The following is a 16369-nucleotide window of genomic DNA, read 5'->3' on the forward strand; positions in this document are numbered from 1 at the left end:
ATGGAGGACCCTTACTGCTTTCAACGCCATTGGACGGCCTCCGCCAAGCAACCCAGCACCTGCTCCACCATCCACACTTGTCATCGATGCCTAGCCAAAGTCAACGTGAGAAAAATCCAGGGCATGGGCCAACCACCAGTGCGGCACGAATCGTAACTGCAAGATCTGCAAAGAACTCTTGGAACCCAACCATCAGTGCTACATGACCGTCATCAAACCACTCACACAAGATGAAGACGGTGAAAACAAGGATGAAGACAAAGAACGACAACAGCGTGAGTTCATCTTCTATGATTTTGATTGTACCCAAGATCAAGGTAATCATGTTCCCAATTTGTGTGGGGTGCATCTGGGATGTGGAAAATGTATTTCCAAGGCCTCGGATCAACTTTGTGAAAAGTGTCCCTGGCGTGAGGAAGGAGAAGGGCCTAGCCACATCAAAGTGTTTCGGGGATCTACGACCTTGAAGGACATGGGCGACTGACTGATGAGTCTGGCGGAAAAGAAACAAAACAAAAAGAAACGTGAGGCACCACACCAGTCGTCGTCAGCCCGAGCCTCCAAACAATCCAAACCATCACTAGAACCCGATGATGATGTAGAACAACAAGGCGGACGAGGAACAAGGCGACGAAGACTATGAGGACATTTCCCCTACCATTGATGATGACAAGTTTTTGGTCATTGCACACAACTACCGTGGGTATGATGGACATTTGCTCCAACAGTACTTCCATCAACATTTGGTGAAAGCAACCCGGATCATACTATGAGGGAATCACATCTTGCAGATGAACGTGGTGCATCTCGTCTTCAAAATTCACTCACTGTCCTCACGATGGCTCTGAAGCAGTTTCAAAAACGTTTGCCTTGACGTGACGGAACTCAAGAAAGGTTACTTTCCTCACTTCAACACCGAAGCTCACCAAGGCTATGTGGGTCCCTTATCCTCCCGTCTACCTACGATCCTGACGGTATGTTTCCTGCCGAACGAGCTTTCTTGGCCTGGTATGACGCACGCGTGGCTGAAGGGTCTGTCTTTGATCTGGAAGAGGAATTGCTGAACTACTGCCAGAGTGATATTGACATTTTGCGTCAAGGCTGTGCTGCATTCCACAACATGTTAATCCAACAAAAAAAGACGTGGACCCTTTCTCTGAAGCAGTGACATAACCCATGGCTTGCATGCTAGCCTTCTGAAAACTGTTTTTGGAACACCGCACCATCGCCATCATACCTCTGCAAGGTTATCGCCCCCAGCGCAGCTACTCTCTGCAGTGTCTCCACTGGCTCAACTGGGTCATGCACCAACACCCCGACCTCCACACCCAGCATGCCCGTAATGGCGGAGAAGTAGGCTTTAACTGTGCTGATGGCAGTCAATGCATGGTGAACGGCTACGACGCTGAGACACACACCATGTACGAATACTTTGGTTGTTTCTGGCACTGATGTACTCTCTGTTACAAGACGGGTCGATGTGGACCCCACAGTACCATGTGTTTACAGCAATATAGACAATGATGGTAATATTAAACTCTCGGAGACAGAAGAAAAGGCTAAAGAGAGTATCCTGGGTATGATCATCACATACAAAGCTGTTCTTATAGCTTCAAATGTAATAAGAGATGAGGGGCAGAGTGATACCGTATATACCAGAAGAGCAGAAACAGTCAGATGAATATATCAACACTGTAATCACTGTTTATGATACCAATCTGCCCTTGAATTTTATTGCCGCTTTATTTAGATTTTTACTGTACTTTCTGTGTTGTGATTTGGAAACTTTGTTAATTTTTAGAGATGCACTTGTTAATCATATGCCATTCTATCCTATTTTTGTTGTTTCACAAGGACATATTTTACCAACTGATTCCCAGATATTTTGTAGTTTCAACCTCGGAATCTCTACGTAACAATTTGTAAGCGTAGGTGACTCTAGAATACAACTGTTTATTGCATCACATGTCCTTGTTGTTTGTGGCTATCAGCCCGAATTCTGGTATGTTAACTTGTTGTTTCAACTTGGGAATCGACATCGTTAGATAACAAACACTTGTGTGGCAAGGTGTTTTCTCTATGACGAATCTGTGCGTTCCAGGTCGTGTAAATTGTACATGTTGTTATAAAATATGTTGATGTGTGACACACAAGAATCAAATATTTGTATATGTGCAGGTTAGTAGGTTACTGAGAAGATTACATTACTTTCGTAGCTCAGCGGTACTACAGATTTTACTTCTATGGCGTTGGAAAAGCGTACGCGTGAAATGTGTAAGTGAAGCCATGCTCAACCCTGCCCTCCGAGAGTCTAATGACGGCTGGTGAACCATCCATCTTTGATAAAAATAACAAAAGACACATGTATGCATGATTGTAATGGAAGAGGTACCTGCAATGACGGTGAGTAATAAGACGTTCACTTCGCAATATCCCACCAATATCAAAGCTGAATATAATAAAATTTTGTTTCATATATGTGTCATTTGAGGATACACATAAATCTCATTTGCTACAAACACATTATAGGGGAGTTGGCGCCATTGTTCCTGCAAAACAACACCAAGATTCCGGGTTGGTTCTTGAGAGTGCGAGATACGTCTACCAAGAGTTTCCCAGATATGCTCAATTAGATTGAAATCGAAGCGGTTTTGACGGCCAGTCAACGTTGATTCCTGCGCTCTGCAGGTACTTCCTGGTGAAGACGGCTGTATGGAGTCTGGCATGTTGGCAACACTTTCATGTTGAAAGTGCAGAATTGGACCATGCTGCCATTAATGGAATAAGATCGGGGGCTAACATCTGGTCGCGGTAACCTGCAGCATTAAGGTTCCCAGAAGTCGGGAACGGGCAATCCCACAGAAAGAGCCCCAAACCTCGACACTTTCGCTCCCAAATCTGCCAACTTCCTGTACACAACACTGATCGTTACGTTCACGCATCGCCACCACACTCCTCATCCTGTCGTTGGATGCGAAAACTTAAATCCCATGATCATAGATCGCAGTCAAAGCTTGGTGTCCAATAGTGTATTTACAGAGACCTGTCGTGGCATCGTAAAACATTGAGGATCTAAACATTGCAAATCGCACATTTGAAACTACAATCGCATGGAGAATCACACACAACTGGCACCGCGATCACATTGCAGCCATATGCTCCTTTTCCACTTCCTAGCAAAGGGCCGCAGCTTCGCACAACCACATACCACCAATAATTTTCCTACATTTACACTCCTCCCAAATTAGTATCACTAATTTCCAAAAATGAAGGTCATAAAGCTAAAGAGTTACATTACATAAGATGATCCAAATAATATATTCAATGTTCTGTTCGGTAACAGAGGGCACAAACAAGTCTTTGCTCCTGAAACAATATGCAAAGGTCATACACAGCATAACCAAACTAAAGTTCAATCTTCTGATTCAAGTAACAGAACCAACTTCTGGATTCGTCTCTCCAGATATGTCGCCTAAGACCCGGGTTCGAATCCCCACATGGGCACAATGTGTGAAGCCCATTTCTGGTGTCCCCCACCATGATGTTGCTGGAATATTGCTAAAAGCGGCGTAAAACCAAACTCAGACAGTCAGTCAGTCCAGATATGTCACAGTGCTGGTTCGTTTTCCTTTGCACTAAGAGACCTATCCCTAACCACTACCCTGACTTTGCGAACATGTTTGTCCTCATCAGCATAGACGTGACATAAACGAGCAACCTGCCAATGATTACGAGGCAAATTCTCGTCTTTATGACTAGCACAATGTCCCCAACTTGGAGAGATCTTGGTCGCAGCCACTTTTGTCGTAATTTGTAGTGTTTGCAAGAATTCATGCCTCCAACGATGCCAAAATTCATCTGCAAGATGTTGCACACGTCGCCACTGCTTTCGAGTACGTGACTGTTCGTTGAAACTGTCCTGGTGGTGGCAGGATGATTTTAGTTTTCAACGTCAAGAGATGATTGGGTGTCAGGGTTCTGAAGATAGTGGGTCATTGAGATGCTCCACAGTCAAAGGTCGGCTGTTGACTATTGCCATAGCTTCCGACATAAGGGTTCGTAGTCCCTTCATCGCCCAGTTGCCCACCGGCTGTATCCATGAGAGGTGACAGTAGCTCGCGAACAGTGCAGATCTCATGCGGTCCCATACTCTCCCCATGTGACTTGCCGAATGAGAAGTAATCACAGTTTTCCTTAAGAGGGAAGTCCTTCACAAGTTCCTCTTCAAATTCTCTCTTGGCTCCAACAAAGTTAGTACCTTGGTTGCATCAGCAGTTCACGAATAGGTCCACGATGGCTATAAAACGACGCAGGGGAGTTAATGAAAGAATCGGGTGCACAGAGAATTTGTTGTCTTGACGTGAATAGATCTGCCTACTAGACAGGTGAACAAGACGCTGTACCTCTTCAGCTCTTTCCTGTTTTCCTTTAGGTAGAAAGGACCAATAGGTCAAAAATGGTGGTGTTTTCTTCATTCCGTCAGTTGGAAGGTCAGCCATTTTTCTGATCCAGCACAGAAGCTCTATATTACCTACACCGCACACATTTCGAGATGAAGTGTGAGACTGCTTATCCACAGCCAATTATCCAGTATCCTCGGTTGATCGGATTGGATTACTTGACATTCCTCGTCCCTGATGTTCGAATCTCTCATGACAATCACATTATAATGAGATTTGTGATGTGGTGGTTCTTTGGCACAATCACGGGATGCCTCAAATTATCAGACAATTCAGCTTGGTGAATTCGACCTCCGACTCGCACACAATACCATCAGCATCAAGGTAAGGGGTTAAGTTTGTACATTGGACTTGTTCCTTCAGAGCATTCTTACTGTCTTTTCGCACACTGTCTGTCAGATTTCTCAGATGTCATCATGGTTTTCAGAGTTTTGACCTCATCAGGAAATGATTCTTCTTGAACCATTTTAACTATCACACGTTCCGCCACTGCAAATCTGTTACATCAGTCGATAGACTGGGAATTGTCACTGTCTTCAAAGTCGCGATCGCGAGCCTTCCCATGACAAAGGTGCAGTGAATGCTGTCTTTGCCATCTGTCATTCTCAGATGAGAACACTGACAGTAACCTTCAGGGCTTGCATAGGAGAAGTGGTGCATTTCACAGCTTTGCACTTCCCCAAAGTCTTTTAGGCTTGTTGCATCGTTCGACCTTAACGGTTTTCAGAAGAAACAAGTCATTTTGCCTCTGGTCCCATTTTTGTTTCAGAATGTGTGCCAACAGATCATCCCAGTCTGCACTGTCCCAGCACATCTGTTGTAGAATTGCTTTCCACTTCCAATTACTGGAGCGATGAAACCCAGCCGGTCATAGATCGAGCTGACCCCAGACAATATACCACGCCGCTCTGAGCGGTTGATCTTGCAATATGATCCTGAACTGCAGCGTATCTGACTCGATGCACCATGTGACACCTAATGCTCTTTCCACAGGTAGAGAATCTGTCGACAGGTTAATGTTCTTCATTCCACTTGCCTTGTCTTCTGTAGTAAGATGAGCAATAACATCTTTGGGGTGGGCGCAAATGTCCTTGGTTTTATTGATCAAATCTACAGCCTCCTCTGTAGTAGGTACTGATGCCAACCCATCATCCACATAAAAATTCGTTCGTAGGAAGTTTGCAGAATCCACACCACAATCATCCTCGTAATCATTAGCAAATTGTTTCAGGCTGAAGTTGCACCAAACAAATTGACGGTCATTCTGGATTCAGTAGGTTGTCCTTTTAGATCCTGTGTGTCCCTCCAAAGGAATCTAAGATAATTTCGATCACATTCATCAACCTTGAATTGATGAAACATCTGCTCAATATCGCACATTATGTCAACTTGCACCTTTCCAAACAGACAAAGAACTCCAACCAAAGCATTGATCAAGTCGGGTCCCCATAACAAGTGATCATTGAGTGATTCTTCACAATATCGCACACTACAGTCAAAGACCACTCTGATTTGTCCTGGTTTTGGGGGTTATATAGTCCGTGTTGAGGAAGATACAACACATTATCATCACTGAGCTCAAAAGCTGGTACCTGCTCCGCATGTCCAGATAATGACTTGATGATATTTTGCATAAAGGTGGCAAAATCCTTCCAGTATTTGGGGTTCATCAGAAACCGTTTTTTCAGTTGCATCAACCTTTGCAAGACCACTGATTTGTTGTTTGGAAACTTTGGTTTAGAGTTTCTGGATGGTAGTGCACACTCATAGTGATTGGCATCTCTTTGATGGATGCTTTCCTTCATCTTTGAAAGGAATTTCCTGTCATCACAGGACAACACCACATGTTCAGACCTTTGTTCACTGAAATCAAGTTCCATCATTTGTGTCGCACTGCGTGGCACAAACTCCTCTTTTACCGTTGTCTGGAGTGACACAAAGACTCGTTGGACATTTCTCCATCGTAGGCACACGCAACTTATAAGGAACTTCGCATGCCAATACTCTATGGCTTGTTCCAATATCATCGCAGTTCTCAACTTGGCTGTGGTCAACTATTCCCACTATGCCCCAGCCGACGTCAGTTCGCTCTCCATAAGGCTCATTATCGTTGACAAAAGGAATGACTTCACGGGAACAGTTGTAACCTATTAATAGGCGAACTTCAATGTCAAAAGCTCATCTGCAACTTTCTGCAAATGAGGCCATAATCACGCCATAATCACGCCTTCACAGGAGATGGAATGTGGTCTTTGTTTGCAGGCATGATTTCCCTTGAGTACGTTGTAAGCAAAGAAATCTTAACCTCACAATTAAATCCACGCACAATTAGACAACTAATCCTTTTGCTATCTTTTTCTGGATCCTCAGATGACATGGTAGATAACATCAGATTCATGGAAGGGTTCAAAACATCACAGACACTGTTCAGCACAAAGATTGTGTCCGATTGTATTGTCGACTAGATGCATAAACAAGTCTTTCATGTTCAGGCTGCTCACAATGAGATACCCAAACTGGCACTATCATTGAACACTTGCCGCCCTGTCCACTGTTGTTGTAAGAGACACTTGAATGAGCGCTAGTTGCTTTCACAGAGTTTGTTTGATTAAGTGGCTAGAGAAGTAGGATGGAACTTGGAACAAGTAGAACACATTTTACGTTGCTTACAGTCACGTGATCTATGTCCTTCCTGAAGGCATCCAAAACGCAACCACTTCTCTCTCCTTCCGTTCCCTTATTGGCTTATCCACTTATCCAGGAACAACCTACATTTTTCAGTATCATGCCCCTTGTCACAAAAGGGACATTTCAGTACATTGTCTTTCCCTTGTGGAGCTGTGACCACAGTAGAAAACGTGCTGCTGGTGCAGCTCTCTGTGGAATTTCATGGGTTCAGAATACGATTTCCTGTGTGGCTTTGTAGCAAGGAAAGAGGTTACAGGTTCACAAGCAATGTCAGCTTCCTTAGCCATAAAAGTCACAGAACGGAGGAAATGAACAGTGTTGCTCTCGCCACGTGCACACAATCCGACCCCATCTGTATGTCAACCACTCTGGTAACAAACTTTTGTTGGATCTTTTGCTTTTCATGGTCATCATTTAGAACATTTAGGCTAATGATTGTCTTCATAGCGATTTCACATTGTTTTAGAAAATCAGCAAACTTGTGGAGTGCAAGGCCAGCACGCCCCCACAATTTTGGTCCATGCGTCTAGCATGTCTCGGAAAGCATTGGCTACAATGAAGGCATTACCGAAACGTTTTATCCAAAAGCGCTCTGGCTTAGTTATATGATTTAATCTGTACACAAGAGAATGTAACCTTCTACTGCCTCCTTGGCTGCACGGCCCAAATATTGCTTCAAATAGTGTATGCGATCGCATGAAGGAATGACTGGACCTTCTATTAATGTCTCAAAGCTCATTTCCAACTTGGGAACATTAGAGGTCTCCCGTAAAAGATGCCTAGTTCGGGTGGAGGTAATCGGCTTAGGTTAATCTGTTGTGCAAAGGATCTTGTTATATCTGCCACATCCTGTGGAACAAATTCCTTGGCAGATGCATCAAGTTTTGTAGACGCAAGTAGACCTGGGGTAGGTCTTGAGTTTTCTGCCTCAAGATTTCTGCTTGCTCTCTGAATTATAGGAGTGTTCAACTGTGGTGAAGAGTCAACAACATGTGTCTGATTCAGGTGTAAGGAGAGACTCAACATATATTTTAACATTATCCATTGCATCCTGGGTCTTAGATACGTGTTTATGAACTTGTGAAATACGTCTGAATCATCCCTGCCATACGGAATTGTATTTTTCCAGATCAGCTTGAGTAGAAGTGCAAACAGTCTAGCTTCTGCTATTGCTAGATGTTTCATAGTTTTAACTCTTTCCACTTCAGATCTTGTTTTCTTCATTACCAACATACTGTAACTTTACCTTTAACGCTGCCACATCTGCTGCCGCATCAGCACGAGATTTACGACTGTGGCTGGATTTCAGACCAGATATATACTGTCACTCATGTTGATAGTCATGCACTGTTGTCAGACACCGTTATGCATATGCAATTTCTGTTATTATTCTGTAATACCACATTACAGTCAGAATTGCATCGGACGAGTCACTTGAATCCTAAAACAGTCATGGTTACAGCTGGAGGTATATCGTGTACAAACTTCACGGCACACGTCGGTAATAAGAAATAAGCTTTCTCATTCACAGATAAAAGTTCACTACAAAGTGTTCAATGAAGCTACTCACATCTGAGAAACTGTTTTACTCACATCAGACGGATGATCCATGTAATGTTTTTACTTTAACGGTCTGTCGTTGGTTGAAAACTTATATCCCATGAGCATAGAACGCAAGACAGCTTGGTGTCAAATAGTTTATTTACGGAGACCTGTCGAGGGCCTCATAAAAACATCGCAAATCACACATGTCAACTTGAAATTACAATCAAACGCAAGGAGAAACATCCCGAGGTCACAACTGGCACTGCATCTCATCGCATCCAATATGCCATGCGCTCCCTTTCCACTTGCGCCCAAAGCGGCCTCAACTCTCACAACCGCAACTCTCACAACCGCATACCACCAATGATTTTCCTACATTTACACCTATCATCAGCGAATCTGAGGGTAAATCTTGATTCATCACTAAAGACAACTCGATTCCAGTCACTCTTGAGTCCATCGGAGGTGTCCGTCGGGCCCACAGCAAACGCTTTCAAATGGACATCTTCAATGTATCAATGTATCAATGTATCGTCCTCCCTGACAGAGAGTATCACATCACGGCTTTCAGTAGATCCACCATCTGAACCAGAATGTGCCACAGAATCAACACAGAGTCAGAATCAATTTGGACCTTTGGAGATGGAGGTCAATCCCTCAGTCCGTTGGAGTAGACACCACTTCAACTCACGATCTTCAGCTGAGCCTCCATGAGTAGCTGAAATACCATTGTTCAGTGAATTTGTAGAGAAATAAAGAATAATTATAATGATTTACAGTTACGAATACAAGATTTCAAACCATCGACATTTTGTTTTCAGTAAACCTATCTTAAATCGTATTGATATAAGACATTTCCTATGACTTCTTTTCTCCTCCAGGAGATGAAGCAACTGGAGGTGCTTCTATTCTGGTACTGCAGGGTATTATCGTAGCCCTGTCCCTTTAAGTGCCAATCTCAAACTGTAGCTGTTAAAGTGACTCTGACTCTGCATATTGCCCTGAAATTGTGCAGCTTGTATATCCCTCCTTCTAACATTGAACAATCAGAACTTCAAAATCTGTATGATCAACTTCCGAAGCCATGTCTCATCATGGGCCATCATAACAGACACAACCCGCTTGGAAGTGCCCATACAAACAATAAAGGTCAAATCCTTGAAGAATTCATTTCAGATAATAACCTATGTATATTTAACGACGATACAAGCACATATTTACATCCAGCTACGGGAACATATTCTTCCCTGGATCTGTCACTCGCTAACTCCATCTTGTATAATGAATTTGAATGGATGGTCTATTATGACCTATGTGGAGTGACCTCTTCCCACCAGTCCCAAAACAATCAACCCTGGTGATGATCCACTTTTACCAAGCAGGAACTTCACCAGGGCTGATCAGTGAATATATAAGACAATCTGTACTGATCAATGTAAACAATGATGTATTTCCATGAAAAGCGAAGAGATGTTCTCAGATATACTTACCAACATTGCTGACCAAAGTATACCAAAGTCCTCTACAAGTCCACATATTCACCAAACCATGGTTTAAAATGAATGTGAAAGCAGGCAAGTAAGCCTGTTGTCCCTATACCAAAACTTGGCGAATGATAGTGATCCTTTAAATTACAGACCAACTTCTGTTGTGTCTGTAAAACCACGGAAAAGAATCGTTAATAATATATCAGTTTGGTATTTGGAAACCAATAAAGTTAATTACTAATACACAATGTAGTGTCCGAAAAAAAAGAAAAGAACTGTTGAATTACATGCTTGTGGTTTGAGAGGTCTATTACCTCTTTTCAAGTCCAAGTAGGTAAAACTCTGTCTAACCATTACAATCAGTATCAGGATGTCCCACAAGGCAGTATTTTGTCTGTAACGCCGTTCAATATAAAATTAAACGGTCTTTGAACGGTCTTAAAGGATTCAGTAGATGGTTCCCTTTTTCTGGATGATTTTAATGTTTCTTTCCGTGGCAAAAATATGCATACAATAAAGAGGCAGATACAAAATATCTCTCAACAAAATTCATAAATGGTCAACTGAAAACGTCTTTAAATTTTCGAAATTAAAAACTAACTGTATAAATTTCTGTAAAAAATAATCCGATTAAGGACCCAGAACTATTTTTAAATTGCAAACCAATCAAGGTTGGGAAGGAGGCAAGGTTCTTGGAACTTATTTTTCACTTTTATTAAATGTTACTCTTCTTTTTTACTATATTAAATACTTAAAATATATACATGCCTGAAGTCACATGCCTTGTTGGAAATCGTTTCTAATTCAAAAGTAGGGAGGAGCCAAACTACCCTCCTACACTTACACTTACACAGATCACCCATGCGTTCGAAACTTGATTACAGCTCCATCATATATATGGTGGAGCCTGCAAAAGCAACCTAAAACCTTTAGTTTCTGACCACCTACAAGGTCTAAGACTTTGTCTTGGGTCTTTTAGAACTTCTCCTGTTGACAGTCTCTACGTCGAAGCCGATGAGCCATCTCTTAACCAACGTCATTATAACATTATCCTTACAGTATATCCCAAAACTATATTCAAACGATTCTAACCCTGCATTTAACTTTCGTTGTTAATTCTTATCATGAGGATCTGTTCAACAAGAGGCCATCTCTTATTTCTCTACGAATAAGAATCAAATCTTTCCTTTCTGCTGTTGGCTTTGAGCTAGCAAAATATATATATCCTTCCTGTCTTCTTTCGTCTCCTCCTTGGCAAATGGTGAAGCTACAAGTTGACCTAACACAACTTACAAGAAATCAGAAACAAATGAATTCCAATATAGACAAGGGAATTTAACCAATTGAAAAAGTGAATATAATACATACAAAACTTTATTTATAGATGGGCCAAAGGAAGGTGGCGCAGTGGCTTGTGCCACTGTAATTGGATCAGAACAATTTCTTCTAGAATACCGGATAACAGCTCTATTTTTCACAGCTGAGGCAAACGCCATATTAACGACTCATAAATATATATTTTAAAAACACCCCTACATATAAACAATATATAGTCTTTACTGACACTCTTTCGTACCTTCATGCTATCAAAACCTATCCTGTAAACACCCACTTTTAATTAAAATTATTGAATTATATAATGATCTTGCTATTGACCAATACGACATCGTCTTTTGTTGGTTACACAGCCACGTTGGCATTTCTGGTAACATAATGGCTGATCTTGCTGCTGCTAGGGCAGCACTTAACAAATCTGTGACACCACTACTCTGATTACAAAGCTGCCATTAGATCATATATCTCCAAGTAGGCATAAATAAATTACATCAAGTAAAGCAAATATCGGTTAGACCTACTTGGGTTGTCAGTCCAGATTTGAAGAGGTCTCAATGTGACGATGCAAGACGTGCTTGACTATATTGATTTGTCCATGAAAAGGGATACGTTTTTGAATGTCAAAACAATTAAGGATCTCTTTTATAAGGTTAATTATCAATTATCATTAAATACTTGTTTTTAATGAAATAGAAGTATTAGATACATTGTGAACAATATGTTTTGTAAATAAATAAATGGAATTTTATAAATGGTAGTATAAATTAACAACTGCGATTGTGAGTGTCTGTATCTTAAGGGGGTTAAAGTATCGTAAAATTATTGTCCTCCTGAGGAGGGGTAGGTAAAGTCCCAAAAGTAAATTTAAACTTACCAGGGTTTTTCAACGTAGTATTTTTATTATATTAAATTATGGCTAAATTTTCCCACAATTGCCAGCAGCTGAAGGGATGGTGTAATCCAATTGGGGTCCATGCAGGTAGCAATTGCACTGTAAGTCCCCGTGGTCCCTAGTATGGTGACCTACCTTCAGTTGTTGGCGACCTATAGCCTGTTTTTATATTGCATTTTGTCTTCGTAAATAAAATCGCTTTAGATTTACATGCTAATTTTAAACACCATCTGTAATATTTTAGTTATTGTACAATCCTTGATCGAAGACTGGTTATTTAATAACTTGTATTTATTGTGTATGCAAAACCTTTCCCGTCACTATTTGGCTTAAATATTGCCTAGGTGACGTCAAATGTTAACTCACCTCACTCGCTCTCTCATATTACCAGATTACGTTCAGGATTGCGGTCAGTCCTGAGGGAGGCAATTTGCATAGACTTACTGAGCCATGCCATCCTGTGCTATATTTGTTTGTCTATCCTCCTTTGTTCAGAATTCATGGCCATTACATACGTATAATTCCAGGACTGTGTCATTGTGACACTGGCTTCGGTGGAGGGGACTGTTCGGTTGATTTGTCCATTCCCCCTGTTCTTGTCGACCACAGCGAGGGAGGTACATGTGACCTAGCTACGGGCAGGTGTGCAGAGATGGCGGTGTTGGGTGACATCTTTAGTGGTGAAGAAACTTCAAAATGTCAAATGAAGAAATATGTGGTAAGATGTCATTGGAAATAGAAAACCATAAGATCCACTCTTATATTTTTTAAAGAACATCAGCCAGTGAGACTATCGTTGTCACTTTCAGTTAACTTCAACACCACTGGGGTCTCCAAGTAAAGAGTTTAATTTATAGCGATGAACACTGAATGGCACAGATGGTCATGTTTCGTGACCTGGCTGGATGTGTCCAATCATACCTTAATTGAGGATGATGCCAATATTTTCATGATGCCAATCACTGGATTATCTCGTGCAGGCCTGATTAACTGCACTGCCCTATTAATAGAATATTAATGTGCACGATTTTAAACATCTGACAATATCCAGCTCATCGTATGGTTGAAACAGAGTAGTCTTGTGATGATTAATGGCATTGTATAAGTTTATTATTGTGTCACGCTTGCTAAAACTGAAATAACTTAAACTTGTACATTACATCAAATGTGCCTGTTTTGCTATTGATGCAAATACTGTGTAATTAAACAAAGGTAACACGGGATGGAAACTTGGCCGCTCCAGTCAGTACAACACTAAGGGCAGTGTTCGAGAGTATTAGTGAGGTGACATGCACAACGCCAGACCCCGGAGATGACGACGTTGTCACGGCTTACAATATGTCAGTGTCTCAAGATGGTCGCGCCTACAGTAATGAGTTGCGGTTCCTTGTGTACGACTCGACATGCGTCACCGTCGACACGGACACTATGGAATGGAGAGTACAGGTTAATGCCCTCTTTTAATTTAGATTCAAATTTAGTATAAATATATCATAAGGGACCCTTCATAACCTATGGCTGGGGTGGTGGTGTTGATGTTATGATGGGGGTGTCACCCATTTTACAAAGGGTCACACATACAAGGGTGTCATTGATTTTGTACATAGTATGCAGGGGAGTCACTTTCTACAATAAATTTGGGGGTGCGGTGGGGGCCATTCACATTGTACATGCTCTTCCTTGAAAATAATCTACACCCCTCTTGCCATAAATTATGATCGGTTCCTTTCTGGAGCACAAAGAAAGACAACCCGTAATATAAATTGGTACATTACTGACAGTAAACACCGTTCACTTGCTCACATATAAAGCTTACGATGTATAGCACTTTCTATCAAAGCCTGAAGAATCGAGATTTCTGGGAACGTTAACAATTGTATATGAAATAAACATTTCATAATTACTCGTGGTAAAGTGGACGGAACTAAATTTGTTGTATTGATAATTGGAATCCTGACGAATATTTGAAAATAAGCATTTTCAGAAATTTTCTTAAATGTGATCTTCCCATCTCACTTTCCACTCTGACATTTAGGGCGGATACTGCACACATAAAGGGAAATGTGTACGTGAAGGTGAAATCAGAGGAGACGACCCCTGCTTCATCTGTCATGCCAACGAGCACGGGGGGTACTGGATGAATACGTATGGCGGTAAGACATGATCATCCCACAGTGCAGCCACGAACACAGCCTGGTTCCCTGGGTCTGTTGCGCCTGCGCTAACGCAGCAGACCCAGGAAACCAGGTTCCCACGAACATCTTGCGTATGACATCCCAGTCTTGAACTCACGAAGCCTCAGAGCTTCGGAAGTGACCTGATGACCTGATGACCTTCTTCTGTTTATGGTGCTGCTGCAGGAGAGCAGTGCATATTCGTCAGGCTGGGCACGGTCGTTTCCACCACGAACACCACCCCATCACCCAAAACCTATTCACCAACAAAACACGCCTTGCAATCGGGACATCAAAGGGTGTCATTATATTGTCCCGATAGCAGTACACATTAACCCCCTTCTTGTACAATATGGATCACGGTTTGCACTTTCCACAGTGTTTTCACTAGCAGCACGCGTAATGGGAGGGGAACACAAATCGTCGGTGTCTATCATGCAGACGATTTCTAATCGTAACTTGTTCTACGTTCTTGGATACAATGTTTAGAATGTCTGTCGCCAATCTTTCTTCTAATACTTGGTATTTACTCTTATAACTTGTGTTCCGTTACGTTCGTTAAAGAATGTATATTATTACATCTTTTACAACTGGTTAATATTTGGCTTATATAGTTCGTGAGTTGTTTCCAATTCTCACATATGTATAATATTTTTAGGTGATGATTGCACGCCCATCATGGACAATGGTGGGACAACCTGGGGAAGAAGGATGTCCATCTTAATGTGGCTTCTTGGCGCTTCACCACCTGTCATCATCTATTACCTATAGCTTGTAATCAATCGACAATAGTATTCAAGAAAATACGTTGCTATTCTATCTAAAGTTACAGAAGATCTTGTTCAGAAACTGACAACGTCCAACCAGGAAATCAATATATATATATATATATATAAACATATATATTGACCCTTTTCTGTCTACCTAACAAAATAGCGAAATGAACATTAATATCATTAATATCGCTTTCTTATATTCTGTCGTCTTTGAAAAGTATGTAATTATATCACAGTTCTTAACATTCGTTTTATGTGTGTAATTTTTGTGATTTTTGCTCTCTTTTTCGCGAACACCTGATATCCCCACTATTTGATAGCGATTCAATGGGACATGCTCATGAGATCTAATCATATCGATTTCTAATCGATGCCGAAAGCGCTTTGTCATTTATGTATCGATAATATAACGTTTCCTTCAATAAATAACTTCTTTCCTCAAGGCTCGAGTTTGATATCGGTAGAATTGATGTCTTACAGCTACATTCATTATTCATCTGAGTAAATGCTTACAGTGACTGTTACTTTAAGCATACTGCATGACGCTTTAAATACAGCACAAATGGGCTTTTCCGTAACCGGCAAGAAGACTCGTTCCCTGGTCGAATAATGTAATGTGCACAAAGCTTTGATAACAGTTATAATGTAAGCCCTTAGGAGAACAAATTATAATGTAAGGATTGAGTTCCGGTGCTTCCGTTTCCGGTGTGTGCACGCATCGTGATGACGTCACGTCCGGTTCATGCGTGCGCGCGCATCCCCATGACGTCACCTCCGAGGACGCCCTGTTCAAGATGGCGGCCCATCCGGTGGGATCTTGTGGAATCTCGCAGGATCTCGCGAGCGTAGACGCAATGCAAGATGGCAGACGGACGGGAAGGAGAGGGAGGGAGAGAGAGAGGGAGGGAGGGAGAGTGGGAGGGAAGGAGGGAGGGAGGAGAGTGGTGAGAGGCGATGGCGTGCGTGGAAAACAATGGCGTGCCTAGAGAAGAGTGGTTCAAGCTTTGTCACT

At 41.8% G+C, this 16369-nt stretch overlaps 1 protein-coding gene across 1 annotated transcript; it reads left to right on the top strand.

Annotated features, from left to right (window-relative positions):
* Positions 1-2345: 2345 nt before the first annotated feature.
* On the top strand, positions 2346-15352 carry LOC124276935. Its single transcript, XM_046712593.1, has 5 exons — positions 2346-2403; positions 12935-13125; positions 13620-13853; positions 14443-14560; positions 15240-15352. Exons 1-5 carry the CDS (start codon positions 2367-2369, stop codon positions 15350-15352), a joined length of 693 nt encoding a protein of 230 aa, XP_046568549.1. The 5' UTR covers positions 2346-2366.
* The last annotated feature ends 1017 nt before the right edge of the window (positions 15353-16369 follow it).

The sequence above is a fragment of the Haliotis rubra genome, unplaced genomic scaffold, assembly GCF_003918875.1.
Source record: "Haliotis rubra isolate DU_JTF1 unplaced genomic scaffold, ASM391887v1 Scf216, whole genome shotgun sequence".
Lineage (NCBI taxonomy): Eukaryota > Metazoa > Mollusca > Gastropoda > Lepetellida > Haliotidae > Haliotis > Haliotis rubra.